Genomic DNA, 16,724 nt, shown 5'->3' on the forward strand with positions numbered 1-16,724 from the left:
TGGCAAAGTTCCTCAAGCTGATGCAGAAGGTGATTTGGATTTTCTACTTTCTTAGCTGTGGTAACCATTGACAGTAATCTAAAGAGTATAACTAACCAGGCTGGGAGATGACTCAGTGGCACAGCACTCACAGAGCAAGTTTGAGGACTAGAGTACAGATCCTAAGAACCCCATGTAGAGGGAGAGGGAGAAGCATCCTCTTCAGTAGTGTAGCTACTGTAAGGTGCCCATGCGCCTCTAAGTCTGTAAATAACCTTGTGTATGCCCTGTGAGCAACTGTGCCAAACTCAGTGGATCAACAAAAATATACAATACAAAAGGAAACAATAGCAAAAGAAAAAACCAAAGTGGAAGATCTTTAAAGTAGAAGGGGGCTGGTTGGGAAGAGGCCGGGACCAGCAAGAGTGGAAAGGGATAAAATATAATAGGGAGTGTATAAAAGTCACTATCTACATTATAATTAATGTATGCTAATATGCATTTTAAAATAAAAAGAAAAAAAGCCAGTGAATTATAAATAAAATATTTGGATAGCATTTACTTAGGGAGTTATAAGAGGGATATAGAGAATTTCAGTAGCTTTAGGGAGATAACAAAGAGACGGCTTACGGACATATCTTCTCTACATCTTATTCATGTGCTATTTTACATGTGTTGAATATATCGTGATGGTAATCTTAACATGTAAAATATCCATGACACATTGATACTGAAAAGAATGCTATGGTGGTATCCTGAGGCAATGCAGGCCTTCATCATTTAGGATGCTTACAGTTAGCTAACACATTACAGTTTCTGTATTAGTTACTTTTGGGTTTGTGTGACTACAGCACCTAAGAGAGACAGCTTAAGAGGAGAATGGTTTATTCTGGTTCAGAGTGTTGGAGTTCATCATGACAGGGAAGGCGTGGTGGGACAGCTTAGTTCTTGGTAGTAGGAGCACATGGCAGAGACTGTTCACTTCAGCACAGCATAGGAAGCACAGAGACAGCTGGTTTCACAGCTTCCCTCAGGAGCCCCCAAGGGGCCTGTATGGAACTTTTGAGCTAACTTTCCTATGGTAGGGTGTTGCTTGGGCTTGGTGTCTATATCTTTCTACTTGAAAATAAAATTCTTTTGAAACAGAAGAGTCTCTTTTTGTAAAAACTTGTTTTGGACTGGAGAGATGGCTCAGCAGCTAGGAGAACTCGATGCTCTTGAAGAGATGGGTGTGGGGTTCCCAGCACCCATGCTCTGTGGCTCATAACAGCCTGTAACCTTAGCTCCAGGGACTCTAGTCCTATGCTCTCTTCTGACTTCCTTGTATTTTTTTTTAATTATGTATTTGTTTTATGTATGTGAGTACACTGTCTCTGTCTTCAGACACACCAGAAGAGGACATCAGATCCCATTACAGATGGGTGGGGCCATGATGTGGTTGCTGGGAACTGAACTCAGAACCTCTGGAAGAACAGTCAGTGCTCTTAACTGCAGAGCCATCTTTCCAGCCCCTCTTCTGACTTTCTTGAACACTACATTCCTATGTGCAAACATACTCACAGAGACACATAGTTAAAAATAATCTTTTAAAAAATTAACTTACTTTTCATTTTCCCCTTTGCTTACTGATTTTCCCAAACCTAGTCTCTCTCCCTCCCATATTAATGATGAAAATGTGTACAACAGAGGCTCTTATCAGACATAGCTATACTGCTTTGGCATAGTTTTGACCCAGCCTGTCTTTGATGCCAGTGCCAAGTCAAGAGACGTATTTTAAAGATATCTATCTCCACTTGACAGTGATGAAGTGTTCTTTACAAGTGGAGAAATATATTTATTTGTTTTATTGAGAATGAAGATGCCACTTGTGATTAAACAAAGTATAACATTGATTTGAACTGTTACTTAAGCTTGGGACAGACGGACATCTGAGCTTTAGCTCATAGTATATTTCTGTAAGGGAACCTGGTCAGAAGCATGTGGAGATGGATGTTAAATAACTGTTAAGGAAAGAAGCTAGACATTTGTTTGCTTTCTTATATATATGTAGAAAATTATTTTACTTTGTTTATTTACAATCAGCCAGTGCAAGGAATTGAGCCTCCCACATTCTAGGCTAATGTGCTTTTTTTTTTTTTTTTTTTTACCAGCTCTGGGACCATCTGGATCACACAATGTTTTTACAAGATTTTAGACCATTTCTAAGTAGCAATCCTCTGGACCAAGATAATAGAGCCAATGAGAGAGGTCACCAAACTCACACTGACTTTTGGGGACCAAGTCGGCCTCCAAGGTTGCCTATGACAAGAAGATACAGGTCTCGAGGAAGCACTCGTCCTGACAGGTCGCCAGCTATCGAAGGGTGAGTTGTTGTTTTGAATTCTTGAGAGCTGTTTAGATTGTTACTGAAGCAGTCTAATCTATATTTTATAAAGTTCTCAGACTTACTTTTGTGGACACACAGAAATATAAACAGGATGAAAATGAAGCTACATTGAATGTCATACTCACAATGTTATCATTTAAGGATTGGTGATAAAGTAGTGGTCTATCTAATACACTTCTGTAGCATTTTCTAGTAATATCTCAGAGGGGATTTATTAAATTTTAGAAAAGGCTAGGCTTGATACTTTGTGCCTATAAGCATTTGGAAGGCTGTGAAGAACATGAGTTCAAGACCAACCTGGGCTAAATATTGCCTCAAAAAAGAATATGGTAGCACGCACCTTTATTCCCAGCCCTGGGGGGGCAGAGGTAGATGAATTTTTAGAAGACCACTCTGGTCTAGAGAATGAGTTCCAGGACCATACAAAGAGACTATGTCTCTAAAATAAAAACGTAAATAAGTAGATAAAAAGAAAAAGAAGTAAAGAGAAAAAGAAATTTGGAAGATACCAAAAGGTAAACCAAGTGTATATTCTATAACATTGAGATCTGTTTTAGTCACTTTTCTGTTGCTGTGACAACTTATGAACGAAAGCAGGGACTTGTGCTTGTGGCTTCAGAGGGCCAGGAGTCCATCGTGGCAGGACAGCAGGGCAGCAGGCATCAGACCGCTTGGCTGGGGCTGAGGACTCACATCTCGATCCACAAGTAGGAGGCAGAGGGAGGGTACAAGGGGACCTGCCCCTATGATACATCTCTTCCAACAAGTGCACACCTCCTAATTCGCAAATAGTTCCAACAACTGGGGGCCATTCTTATTCAAACCACCGCAGAATACAAAGATCTGAATTTAAAGAATTTAATAGATAAGAACAGCAGGCTTAACATGAAGTTGCTCTAGCATATTCTCTCTCCCACCCTCCATCTTAAAACCATTTTTATAGGCTAGTTAGATCTACCAGGTAGCTCAGGCTGGTTTTGAATTCCAGATCCTCCTGCTTTAGGCTCCCAGTTGCTCAGTGTGTGCCACCAAGCCTGCTTTATAGACATTTTTGTTAAAAGAAATGGAATCCTTTTCTACTGCCTCTTACTCTGTGCTCAGAATATTTCCTTTACTGAGCACTGTGTTATAATGTTTCCTGCCCACAGATGTGAAGAAAGCTAGATGAATGTAGAGTTAACTTTGTATCCTTTACTGTGAGGTGTTGAGGCAGTGGTGTTGAGGACGGTTTATGATTAGCCAGCTACAATGTGTGCTAATCACGTACAATAGAATAAATGGTATGTTTGAACTGGGTTTGCTGGCACATGCTTGTAATCCCAGCATTTGGAAGAATCGGGAATTCAAGCTGGCTTCAGCTCTCTACTGAGTTTGAGGCCACCCCAGGCTCCACAAGCCTTTAGCTGAAACAACTAGATAACAATAAAAAGCATGTATCAGGTGAGTAGTACTGTACAGTCAATATTTTTTCAATGTATAGCAATTTTCTGAGCATTTTTATTTTATTTATTTTCGTTGTAGGTGTTATAAGTTTAGATTTGGGCTCTCTGTTTTGTACATTAAATTATTTCTTGATGAATTTTTTTCTTTGTATAATCACTATTACATATCTTTAAATAGACCCACCTGTTTTCAGTTTTATTTATTTAGTGTATTGTGAAGTGAAACCACATGTTTTATATGCCCAAGTGTAGAGTCAGCAGCACTTTCCTTTTCCTCTTACTTTTCTTACCAAGTGGAGGATATTTCTTGAAATATGACCAGAAAATGCCAGATTACTTGCTGAGGGTTCTTGACATAGGGAATTGGTATGGAACCCATTTTTCACTATTGGGACTCTAAGAGTCTGCTGTAAGAAATCTGGATGCGGGGCTGGAGAGATGGCTCAGTGGTTAAGAGCACTGACTGCTCTTCCAGAGGTCCTGAGTTCAATTCTCAGCAACCACATGGTGGTTCACAACCATCTGTAATGAGATCTGGTGCCCCCTTCTGGTGTGTCTGAAGACAGCTACAGTGTACTGATATGTAATAAATGAATAAATCTTTTTTTAAAAAAAAGAAAGAAAGAAGTCTGGATGCATTTCCCAATACACACATGCTCTCTTATAAATATCCAAGGGGAATTCTATCTTTTATTTTGTAGAGATATTATGCTTACAGCTGCTGCAGCCAGCCTCCAGTTATGAATGGAGGGTATGACTGAAGCTGAGGACGGCAGAGGGAGAGGTTGAAGAGGAATTTGCTCTGTTGACGTCCTTCCCAGCCTCTAGAACTATAAATTGAACACATTTACTATTGCTTATATTCTTCCCACATTGTTTTATTTAGACTAAAACACAAGGTTATTAATATCTTTCTTCCTATTAAACTTTAGTTCCAAGAAGAAAGAGACCATTATTCATGCCATGATACGTGGCATATCATAATATGGTTTTTATGTCTTTCCTGGACATAAATTTGTAGCCCAGACTGGCCTTCCATTTGTCCTGCCTCAGCCTCCCTGGTACTAGGGGTGAGCCACTATACCCTGAAAACAAAACTTCCTTTTAAAAATAATAGTGTATATATTATACTGTATTATATCTATTATAACTGTATTATAGTTATTTCATACATTTCTGGGGCAAAATATCTGGCAAAAACAATTAAGGGAGAAAAGGTTTACTTTCACTCCCAGTTCCAGGGATGGTCTCTCATGGTGGGAATCAGCCACTGAGCAGTCTCTCTGGTACTTCTGATAAAACTGAGCCAACGTCTAACTTCTAGAGGTAAGGAATATAGAATGAAGAATGAGCCCCTGTTAAGGAGGTGACCCTGGCCGACTGCATTTGTAACAGGCTGGCTGCTTTCTCACTGTCTACGCTTGTCAATGCACCAGTGCGGTAATTGACTTTCTGTTCCTGGTAAGCAGGAGGGGCTTGTGTTAGTTACCCGGCTGACAGCTACAGTGTCGCTCTTTGTGCAGTTCTGGCATTGAGGAACAGCTTAGCTGGGTGGTTCTGGCAAAGGGCTCCAGTCAGGTGATTGCATGCCTACTGCAGGGTTGTCATTTGAGTACTTGAACTAGACATGGAAGGTCTGCTTCCAAGATGCCTCCTTCCCTCGGGAACTAGCAGGAGGCCTTAGTTTGCTCACCATGTGGGTCTCTCCACAGAGCTTTTTCCTTGTCCTCATGACCTGGCAGCTCTTTTAGAATAGATGATCCAATATAAATAGAGGTAGAAGGAAGGAAATCACGATAACTTTTGGTATTCTAATTTTGCAAGCCACAGTCACTTCTGTCATATCTTATCTGGAAGAAGTGAATCACTAAGTCCAACCAAGTTTGAAGGGAGAGAAGTATTGAATAATTTGTAGACATATTTGTCCTGTAGTCTGATATTGCCTGATAATCAACATAATCAAAATTATTTTGATTAGCTTAATGCCCTTCCTTGTTAAAAGGGAAATGGGTCCAGAGTTCTACTGGGTCAGCATCCTTTGGATCTTTCTCACCCTGGTGTGAAAAATCCAAGAAAATATTTTGAAAACCACATCATAACGTCAGGTCATTTCCTAATCTAATTAAAAAATCATGTTAGTCTATAAATGGCAGAATCTACAAAGAGCAACAATGAACACATGTACAACAGGTAGTGAACTGATTTCTGTTGGTGTCTTCTGTATAACAACCAGTGGAAACTATTGTGGTTTAGAGTGTTGATTGTTGACTAGTCAGTCATGATTGTCTATAGAATACCTCTGTGTACTGTTTTATCTCAGTTTTCCTCTTTTTTTTTTTTTTAACAGAATAATACAACAGATCTTTGCAGGATTCTTTGCAAATTCTGCCATTCCTGGGTCCCCACACCCCTTTTCTTGGTAAGTGACCATTCTTTATATTACATTGCTTGAGTAGTGCCATTTTAGGTGCTGTCCTTTCTGTACCATAGAGAAAGCAAACCTGCATAGGTGAGTATGTGGGTATGCCTGGGATATTGGAGTACTTTTTTTTTTTTTAACCAAACTCAATCAGGGCTCACTTCTCCTTATTGATGTTCAGAACAGCTGGCAGCTGGTCTGGTCCCCTAAGATATCGCTCGATGTGCCTGGTTGTTTCCTGTCTTGGTCTGAGTTATGTGGGTGGGGAATGAGATGGTTCCTGCCAGGCTTCTGATCTGATTTGCAAGATCAAATTTTTTCTTATGGACTACACAGGAAGATTTTGTGCTTTAAGAATTCCTGAAGTTGAGAACATAGCATTTTACTTTCTTTTCTCAAAGTAAGAAAGTTTCTCCAAATAAACAAAGGCACATGTAGTTCAGTATCAGAGCCACAGCAGGCATGGTAGGGCTTGCAGACAGTGTTTTCTCCTTCTAGGACGAGCCGCCATTCCTGCAGTGATTTGTGATTTCTAACATTGCTGCACAAGGGCTCTCTGCTCAGTTCTTCCCGAATTTACTCTGCTTTACAGCCTCTGGTTACTTTAAGTGTGGTCTAGCTAGGGCCTGTGCCTGTCATCCAGGGTACTGCACCAACAGCACCAAGAAAGAAGTCCGGCCAAGTCCCTTTGTAAGTGCTCTGAGCCACAATCCACAGGAGCTGCTGTGGCTGCTTTTCTACCAAAAGTCCTTACTGTGCAGGGCACGTGTGGCCTCTTTGAACAAGGGAAGTCTGCTGTAGATTTGGGCCAACCAAAACACAAATTTTTTTTTAAACCCACAGGCTCTTTTTGCTCTGGGATATCCTGTAGCAGTTTAGAGAGCATCACATTTTGCTCCAGTTAGGTAAAATTTGTTGAGAATAAAAGCCTATCTCTAGGTAATCTGCTTGACTTCTCAATACAAAGACCTTGCCTCCAGGTTGTAGAGGACTAGTGCCTTGCAGCTCTGAGAGAGCAGTAATCCACTGCTAGGTCCCCACTGTGGTACATGGCAGAGAGCCTCATGTCACCGACCTAACCCTGTCTGTCTCATCTCATGTATAGGAGCGGGATGCTGCACTCCAACCCTGGGGACTATGCCTGGGGTCAGACAGGGCTTGATGCCATTGTAACCCAGGTGAGGAGCTGCCTTTTGAGAGGGTGTCTGTTTGATGTGTCTCACGGTTCCACAGACTCCTGCATTCCTTCTACTTTCTGAAATGTCAATCGCTCTGCTCTCACTGATAGTGTGAACTTTTGGGTTTCTGTTTTTACTAAGTGGATGGATGGATGGGCTATGGGCGTAGCCTACTTTCCATGTTCCTGCTAGGCATCCCAGGATTTCTCGAGAATTACTTTACCTCTGGAAGAAGTAAATACTTATCCTATACAAGCAGTTCATTGTAATTTGTCCTTTTGTTCAGTCCTGGGAAGCACAGGCTCCCTCCACCCCCTCAAGGTTGAAGCAGGGTTTCTGCCGACCTAGCAAAGTAGAGGAAGGAAGCAGAGGCGAGAGCGCCCCGTACTGTGTAATTGCTTCCACGTGGTTTTGCAAGTTTAATTTGACTGGTTTTCATTGCACTGTGGACTGGTGAGAGTAAATAGAAAGCATGTCGTTTATTTCTGAGTCTTCTCACACACAGTAATGTATCCATCTCTTGACTTTTTGCTGCTTTCCATACTTCCACACCTTCCTTCTAACTGAATGACATTTTGACCCAGTTTACAGTTGGTTTTTATTAAGTTGTAATTTTATCCAGGACATCACAGCTCTTTTGGTATCTTTAAGTTTGCTTTATGCCCAAGGGTAGGCCTTTCAGTTATGAGTCTGCCCTATAATCACGCTTTACACTGGTGCCGCTCTGACATTGGAAAGCAGCGTGAGTGCTCCAGCACCTGCAAGAGCCCTGCACAAGTTAAGGGCAGCAAACATCCTTAATGCCTGCGCTGTGTGTTCTCAGCTAGCATGGCTCTCCCCAGTTAGAGATATGAACATTACCACCTCTTCTTTTCATAGCTTCTAGGACAGCTGGAAAACACAGGGCCCCCTCCAGCTGACAAGGAGAAGATCACGTCTCTGCCAACAGTGACAGTAACTCAGGAGCAAGTCAGTAAGTTTACTTCCCTATTGTTCTGTCTTCTCATGACATCTGATCAAGCATTTAGTGCATTTCTCTTCTAAAGGTATGTTTCCCTAACATTCTGTCTGGCTACCAGCTATGGAGGGCCTAGTTAACATGCCTGCTTTCTAGGTCCGGAAAGAAATAGATAGCTGTTTGTCCGAAGCTTGATTATAATTAGTACAAGAACTTCTGTTGGAAACAAAACTCACTAAGTGATTTAAAAAGCTGTTGAAAATAGTGTTGGGCCCATGATCGAATAGGGAGGGAAAGAGGCCAGATAGGCTGGGGGATTGTTTCACATGGAAGGTCCAGTCAGGCAAACAGAGACATGGTTTTGAAAACTTTTTACCACCTAAACATCTTGAAATGTGTTTTACTGTTTGAAGGTTTTCTAAACAAGCCCCTCCCTTCCCTATTTGGTCAGAGTCCATTCCAGATCTAATAAAAGAGCAGTTTCTATCTGACTCAAACAGCACAGCCCTGCAGGTATTCTTCAGTGACCCCACTCTTCTGAAAGGGGGTCCTCAGGTGGAGGAGCGAGGGTGTGAGGGGTCTTTAGGAAGATTCTTCTGGAAATAATATGTAAGATGCAGTTTAAAGGAGAGCGAGAGGAAGCAGGGATCGGGGAGACTTGCTGGCATTGAGATGAGGTTCTAGTGATGGCTGCAGTACTGATAAAAGAAAAGGTAGATTTAGAGGTGTGGGTGTTGGGTTGTTACGGAGGCACACAGCTTTAATCCCAGCACTATGAAGGGAGAGACAGGCAGATCTCTGAGTTCAAGGCCAGCTTGCTCTATATACTGAGTTCTAGGCTAACCAGGGCTACATTGTGAGATGCTAAGAAAGGAAGGAAGGAAGGAAGGATGGAAGGAAGGAAGAGAGAGAGAAAGAAAGAGAGAAAGAAAGAAAGGTAATGTAAAGTTCAGTTTCGAAAAGACTTCGTTTTATTATTGATTACATAGTAAGAGAAGGAGGCAAAGGGTTATTAAAGATGATTGTAAGATTCCAGAGCTTTATAAAGGTGGCACTACCACCATTGGGTGACAGTGAATCATGAACTGGCCCTAGGCCTGATGAGGAGAGGCTGTGACAGTTTTAATTCTGAATTTATTGATTCTAAGGTGCTAGCTGAGAGTCCAGATAGAGATGTGTGGGATTGTCTTGAGGTTGGCATTGGGGGAATCAGCGGGTGATAACGTTTGTGTGTGTTTGGATGGCTAAAGAGTTAAGAGTCGGGATGCTACCTGGAAGGCTGTTGTCACGGCCGTGACGGGGAGTAGTGAGAGCTAGCATGAGAGTTAGCATGAGGGATGGGATGGAAAGGGAGGAAGAGTCTTTTAAGGGGCAGTTCTCTTCCGGATGCTTCTTCCTTGATCATCATCAGGGCCTGGAGTATAGCTCAGGCATTATACTATTGACCACATTTCTGCCGTTCAGAGTTTGCCACTTAGAGCTCTCTCTACAGAAGCCATTTTCTCGGAGAAAAGGCTTCTGTTGATTGATTTGGAGTCCTGAGTACACTTGTCCCCTGTAGTTTTGAGGTACCGTCTCCTGGTTCATCCTTTAACAACTTGAGAGGACCTTGGGACAGCTACACTGAAAAGAGCGTAGTACGGAAAAGAGCAGGAGACAGGTGGTTAAGGCACTGAGTAGACACCACTGAGGTTGCTCAGTCCCTCAGGGTAGACAGGTTGCCACTGTTTCCTAGGCTGGACCTGGCTGACAGAGGCTGTCACACACTTGGGAAGATGCTTCTCCCTGTTTTATTTAATAGACAAATATGTTTCTGATTCTGTTTTTTTTTTTTTTTAAATTTGTTTGGTTTAGTTAGGCAATTTTTTTAGATTTATTTATTTGTTTGTTTAATGTATTTGAGTTCTTTTTCTGCATGTATGTCTGCATGTCAAAAGAGGGTATCAGATCCCATTACAGATGGTTGTGAGCCACCATGTAGTGGGAATTGAACTCAGGACCTCTGGAAGAGCAGTCAGTGCTCTTAACTGCTGAGCCATCTCTCCAGCTCTGCTTACCTATTTTTTAACTTCAAAATTCTATTTATTTTGTGTGTGTAGCACATGTACCATGTGCACGTGTGGGGTCAGATGATAACTCTGGGAGCCGACTTTCTTCTCCCATCATGTGGGTCCCAGGGACAAGGTTATCGGGCTCGATGGCAACCTTTTTATTCTCTAAGGCACCTCACTGGGTCAGCTCTGCTAATTCCCTCTAACTCATTACACTGAAGATGGGGCCTATTACATGATCCCTCCTAGGTCTGTTGAAATTGGCCCCATTCGTTTCCATGTCTTTTGCCATTTCTGTCTCCATTTTGAATAGAATTCATACTTCTCATCTGCCCCCCCACTTAGACATAACTTTTCTTCCCCATCCCCATGATGTATATGGTGGGGGGACACCTGCGTTTATTGGGTTGATAAAGACATCTGGTTTGGTTTTGTTCTTTTGTTTGTTTATGAGGTAGACTTTGTAGCTCAGGTTAGCCTTGACCATTTGTGCTTCTGCCTCCCCCATGCTGGGGTTATAGGCCCTCAGCACATGCCGGGCTCTTGACTGTTTAACTTTCTTCGTTTTGCTTGTTACTTTAAAAACGCACATCTTCCTCAAACAGATACGGGTTTAGAATGTCCAGTATGTAAAGAAGATTACACAGTTGAGGAGAAAGTCCGGCAGTTACCCTGCAACCACTTCTTTCACAGCAGCTGCATCGTGCCCTGGTTAGAACTGGTGAGTACAGCGGCTTGACCCGTGACAGGGCAGCAGGCAGGTGAGCTGTTGGCTGAGGGAGGCTGGTTCAGTGTAAAGATGTAGTTGCAGTTCAGAGAGCCAAATAGATGAGATTTTAGCCTCCCTGACTGACCCTAGTGCTACCAGCATTGCTTGTTTAATTACTACCTGTCGTAGTGCTTCTGACAAAGGAGAGTGAGCTGTAGCACACACACAGGCCACGGTGGCACAGCAACAACTTAGGTGAATAAAGCGATTCTGAAGCACACTCAGCAACTGTGGCTGTTCCTGCACTCACTGGGCAGAGCTGAAAAGTTGTAACAGAATTAGTATAGAATAGCCTGCAGAGCCCACAACACTTCCTCTCTGTCCTTTAAAGGTCTCATTATTGGTTTTAGTTATGTGTCTATGTGTGTGGTTGGAAGGGGTATATACACACGAGTATAGGTGCCCTTGGAGCTGCAAGAGAGTATTGGATTCCTGGGTACTTCGCTTACAGGTCACTGTAACTCATGGGTGCTGGGAACGAAACTCATTCTTCTGCAAGAGTGGTGCATGCTTTTAATTGCTGAGCATCTCTCCAACTCCCTCGCTGTCCCTTTAAAGACAGTTTGCCTAGTCTCACTGAGACTACACGAGGAAGTGGTTGATCGTTACCTTTCTGTATAGTTGAGCTCACTGTAAGCAGTTACATTTGTTTGCTGTTATGTGTTAGCATTTATACTAACTTCTTGGCTTAGAATTCTGTTCAGTCTGCTTAAAATTCTATCCAGCACATATTCTGGTATGGTACCTTTCCAGTTGTCAGCTCAAAGGCAGGTTCCTTGAATCATAATTGGGGGTGAGGTAGCATGTGGGTACTCAGATTATATGTGTGCATGGGGAGGCAGAGATCAACCTTAGATGTTGTTCCTTAAGAACTGTTGACTTTGATTCTTAAGACAGTGTCTCTGATTGGTTGACCTGGAACTAAACAGATCAGACTAGCCTGGCCGGCCACAAACCCCAGGGATCTCTGTGTCTGCCTCCTTAGCTACAGGATTACAAACATTGATCACTGGCCTTTTACATGGGCTCTGCATTTGTTTGTAAACGTTTTACTGACTAAGCCATCTTGACTTTGGGGTTTCTTAAGTGTTTGGTGTTCTGACTCCTCAGGCCATGCTGTTTATATTGATCGATATCTTTTGTTTCAGCATGACACATGTCCAGTATGTAGGAAGAGCTTAAATGGTGAGGACTCGACTCGGCAAACCCAGAGCTCCGAGGCCTCTGCAAGCAACAGGTTTAGCAATGACAGCCAGCTACACGACCGATGGACTTTCTGAAACTAAAGACCACACCCGAACCAGGGCTGCCTGTGTTAGTCCTGTTGTCATAGCTGTAAATTGTATCAAAACTAAACAAACAAAATAGTAGATGGATTTAGGAATCATGTAAGAGACTCAAACCCATAATATTAATGCAATGAGTGTATTTCTTCTCTAAATTTAAAGTTAGGGCTTACAGATGGAATCGTATCGACAACCAAATGCCTCTTGTTCCTGAATTGAGTGATAGTTTTCTAAGTGTGAAACTTAATTATGTCAGTTTGCTCCTGCCTGAGTAGAATCAATTCCGTAAAGTCTAGGTAGGTTCTGCTGTCATGTTGTCTAGTAATGGATGGCTCTACCTCCTCCTCCTGTCTCTGTCCTACCATTAGTGGATTTCACAGCAAATACAGACAAGCCAGAGCCCTCAGGTCCTGTCATATAAAGCCTTTTTTCTTAATTGTACAAGAGTACAAGTACACACTTCAGGAATCTGAGACTCTAATGCTGTCTTGTCTTGATCATCAGAGAGCAATTCCAGTGGGAAGGAGAAACGACGGCCTGCACTGTCCACGTGGGCTTTCTTATTTTAGTTCAGGAAGTACAGTTTCCCTAAAAACCACCATGGCATGTCTTAGTTTTGGGTTGGTAGAAATCTGATTTTGGTTTCTCTGTGAAATTAGATTGAGCAGCATATAGATGTGGAAAGACAGATGTGGGAGACTTTACTACTGCGATATTTTTTAATGACCCTCAACTGATTGTTTATTGTCTTTCATACTAGGAACCTTATAATAATTTTCTTCATAAAATTAATTTCCTTCAAAAATACAATAAATTCCTTCATAAAAAATAGGATTATTTTATTACTGTTTCTATACCAGTTCACAGTTCTGGTAATTCATTGTTATTTAGGAATTAACATTGTGTGTTGTCTTGTTTTAGTTTGTACAGCCCATTTTTCATGTCTGAAACTTTGCCTGTTCTGTTCAGTTCTAGCTGTACTTGGAATCAATCTGATCAATGTAATCATGCCCAAAACAACTTAGTTTGGGAAAGGTAAACCTTGTTTTAAATTCTAACAATGCTCATACGCATACTCTGTACATGTTTACAATGGAATAAATGGAGATTGTGGAGCATGTCATTGAGCTTCGGCGCCTCAAAGGGACCCGGTGAAGACAGATCAGCTGTTGGTGTACCAGAAAGGGCCTGGAGGTGTGCAGTAGCTCCATCTGTAGGGTGACATTAGCATTTCATATTTCAGAATAATCAGAGCAGGCTCACTATAATTTGGTGTGTCTCTTTCGTGGTAAGGAGTCCTTCCCTAGTTTTTGATGACTTGCAGTCTGATTTGGGGGTAAGTGTGTGGGGTTAAAGATGTTTTTGTACTTTGTTAGAGGATAAAGAAGTTGGGGAAGGAAAAGAAAGAGATGGGGGAGTGGCCTGCTGAACTAATAGCCTGCCCCTAAAGGTTGTGGTCAGAGGCCTGGTTCAGAAACCAGTCCTGGTGGCATGGCTCCTATAACCCCAGCCATTTGGGAGGCTGATGCAGGCTGATCACAATTTAAAGGTTTGCCTGGGCTTCAAGGCCAGCCTAGGCCACTTAGTGAGACTCTATTTTAAAATAAAAAAAGAGGGCAGGGATATTGCTAAATGTACAGCACTTGCTTAGATGTATAAGGACCTACATTCAATCCCCAGTACTCTCAAAACATGTGAGCTCATGTGTACGTGTGCACACGTCCATGCACACACTCACACAATTTAAATAGCTTAAAGAAAATGAAAAATGTTTCTTATATCCTTTCATGCTATGCCTTCATAGTGGGTGGTCATTCAGAGGGTATGACCTGTTTATTGCGGTTAGTCTATAAAGTGTAGTCTGAAAATACACAATGACTTTCCATTGGGAGGAGAATGCACCCACTGACTTGAGAGAGACCGCCTTTTTGTTCAGTTCATGTCCTCATTTGTTTGGGCTTCAGAGTAATACACTGCTTTTCGGCCAACTGACAATGTTAATTTCATTAAAAAACAAAAACAAAAAACAAAACGCCTTCAATGAATCCTATGAATAGTGTTTTGAGTGTCTGAGCCTCCTGCAACCTATTCAAGTTGCCACATAAACTTGACTATCACAAGGAGGTCATAATGATCCATGCCATTGTGACTTTCATGCCATTTGAGCAAAACTTACTGGCTAGTAAATAAGTGTCCAGGTTGGCCTAGAGACTGTAGTGGGATGGCATGTAGTGTGTGCTTAACTTAACTTTACCTCGGCACAGTTTAACTGGGAAGTAAGAGATGTTGCCCATTGTAGGAGAGAATGGATGAAACATTTTTCTGTTCTTTGGTCTAACCCCAGATTGTGAACTGGGGTTAAAAGCTTATTTGCATAGTGCTTTACCCTTAAATTTGAAACAGTTTAGATATGGCTCCCATGTCGGAAGTCTAGTAGTATCTTAGTTTTATGTCTGTTGCTAGGTTGGCAAAAAAACAGCTTAGCAGAGGAAAGGTTATTTGCCTTGTCAATTCCAGGTTGCAGTCGTGGTTGTGGGGAAGTCAGGGCAGAAACTTGGAGCAGCTGGTCATATGCTTAGTTGAGCAGAGAGAGGATATAAGCATGCGTGCCTATCTGCCCAGTTCACTCTGCCACACTTCATTCTTACAGTTCAGTGCCCAGTCCCATGAAATGTACTATTCCTGTTCAGGATGGCGCTTCCCACCTCAGCGAACCAATTAAAAGAACATCCCCTCTATAGGCCAACTTAATCTAGGCAGTCTTCATTGAGATTCTCTTCTCAGATGATTCTTGGTTGTGAAACGTTGAAACTTAAGAATGAAGGGTCATAAGACCTATATGTTAATATTAATGCCCTACCCTTTGAATTCTGGGCAGAGCTCAGCAGATTTTGCTACTCCAGTTTTGCTTGCTGTATATGGATAGAAATAAATGCTTCTGTATTTGTATAGATACAGCTATTCTTATCTGCTGCGCTGAAACAGTTACTTGTACATTCAGAACATGGCAGACTTGAAAGCAGGGAAACTAGGCCAGAGCCTTGCTGCCTTTCCAGGGACTAATTGCCCTTCATGTTTTTCAGACATCGTATTCAAATCCATTTTCATATTGATTAGTCTTTTTTTTTTATTTATTTATTTATTTATTTATTTATTTATTTATTTATTTATTTTTATTAACTTGAGTATTTCTTATATACATTTCGAGTGTTATTCCCTTTCCCGGTTTCCGGGCAAACATCCCCCTCCCCCCTCCCCTTCTTTATGGACGTTCCCCTCCCCGTCCTCCCCCCCTTGTCGCCCTCCCCCCAACAATCTAGTTCACTGGGGGTTCAGTCTTAGCAGGACCCAGGGCTTCCCCTTCCTCTGGTGCTCTTACTAGGATATTCATTGCTATCTATGAGGTCAGAGTCCAGGGTCAGTCCATGTATAGTCTTTAGGTTGTGGCTTAGTCCCTGGAAGCTCTGGTTGCTTGGCATTATTGTACATATGGGGTCTCGAGCCCCTTCAAGCTCTTCCAGTTCTTTCTCTGATTCCTTCAACGGGGGTCCTATTCTCAATTCAGTGGTTTGCTGCTGGCATACGCCTCTGTGTTTGCTGTCTTCTGGCTGTGTCTCTCGGGAGAGATCTACATCCGGCTCCTGTCGGCCTGCACTTCTTTGCTTCATCCATCTTGTCTAATTGGATGGCTGTATATGCATGGGCCACATGTGGGGCAGGCTCTGAATGGGTGTTCCTTCAGTCTCTGTTTTAATCTTTGCCTCTCTCTTCCCTGCCAAGGGTATTCTTGTTCCCCTTTTAAAGAAGGAGTGAAGCATTCACATTTTGATCATCTGTCTTGAGTTTCATTTGTTCTAAGCATCTAGGGTAATTCAAGCATTTGGGCTAATAGCCACTTATCAATGAGTGCATACCATGTGTGTTTTTCTGTGATTGGGTTACCTCACTCAGGATGATATTTTCCAGTTCCAACCATTTGCCTATGAATTTCATAAGGTCATTGTTTTTGATAGCTGAGTAATATTCCATTGTGTAGATGTACCACATTTTCTGTATCCATTCCTCTGTTGAAGGGCATCTGGGTTCTTTCCAGCTTCTGGCTATTATAAATAAGGCTGTGATGAACATAGTGGAGCACGTGTCTTTTTTATATGTTGGGGCATCTTTTGGGTATATGCCCAAGAGAGGTATAGCTGGATCCTCAGGCAGTTCAATGTCCAATTTTCTGAGGAACCTCCAGACTGATTTCCAGAATG

The 16,724-nt window shown here is 42.1% G+C and overlaps 1 protein-coding gene across 2 annotated transcripts in view; it reads left to right on the top strand.

Annotated features, from left to right (window-relative positions):
* Rnf115 (ring finger protein 115) overlaps nt 1-13,588 on the top strand; it is a 73,780-nt gene extending 60,192 nt beyond the window's left edge. The window contains exons 3-8 of one of the 2 annotated variants that reach the window (XM_087627703.1): nt 2,130-2,341; nt 6,155-6,226; nt 7,332-7,404; nt 8,284-8,377; nt 11,019-11,134; nt 12,331-13,586. In XM_087627703.1, the coding sequence (XP_087483829.1) occupies nt 2,154-2,341; nt 6,155-6,226; nt 7,332-7,404; nt 8,284-8,377; nt 11,019-11,134; nt 12,331-12,462 (675 nt within the window). In that variant the 5' untranslated portion in view covers nt 2,130-2,153 and the 3' untranslated portion in view covers nt 12,463-13,586. 2 annotated transcript variants of the gene reach the window in all.
* The last annotated feature ends 3,136 nt before the right edge of the window (nt 13,589-16,724 follow it).

This window comes from Rattus norvegicus, chromosome 2 (genome assembly GCF_021556685.1).
Source record: "Rattus norvegicus strain SHRSP/BbbUtx chromosome 2, alternate assembly SHRSP_T2T, whole genome shotgun sequence".
In the NCBI taxonomy this organism is placed as follows: Eukaryota; Metazoa; Chordata; class Mammalia; order Rodentia; family Muridae; genus Rattus; species Rattus norvegicus.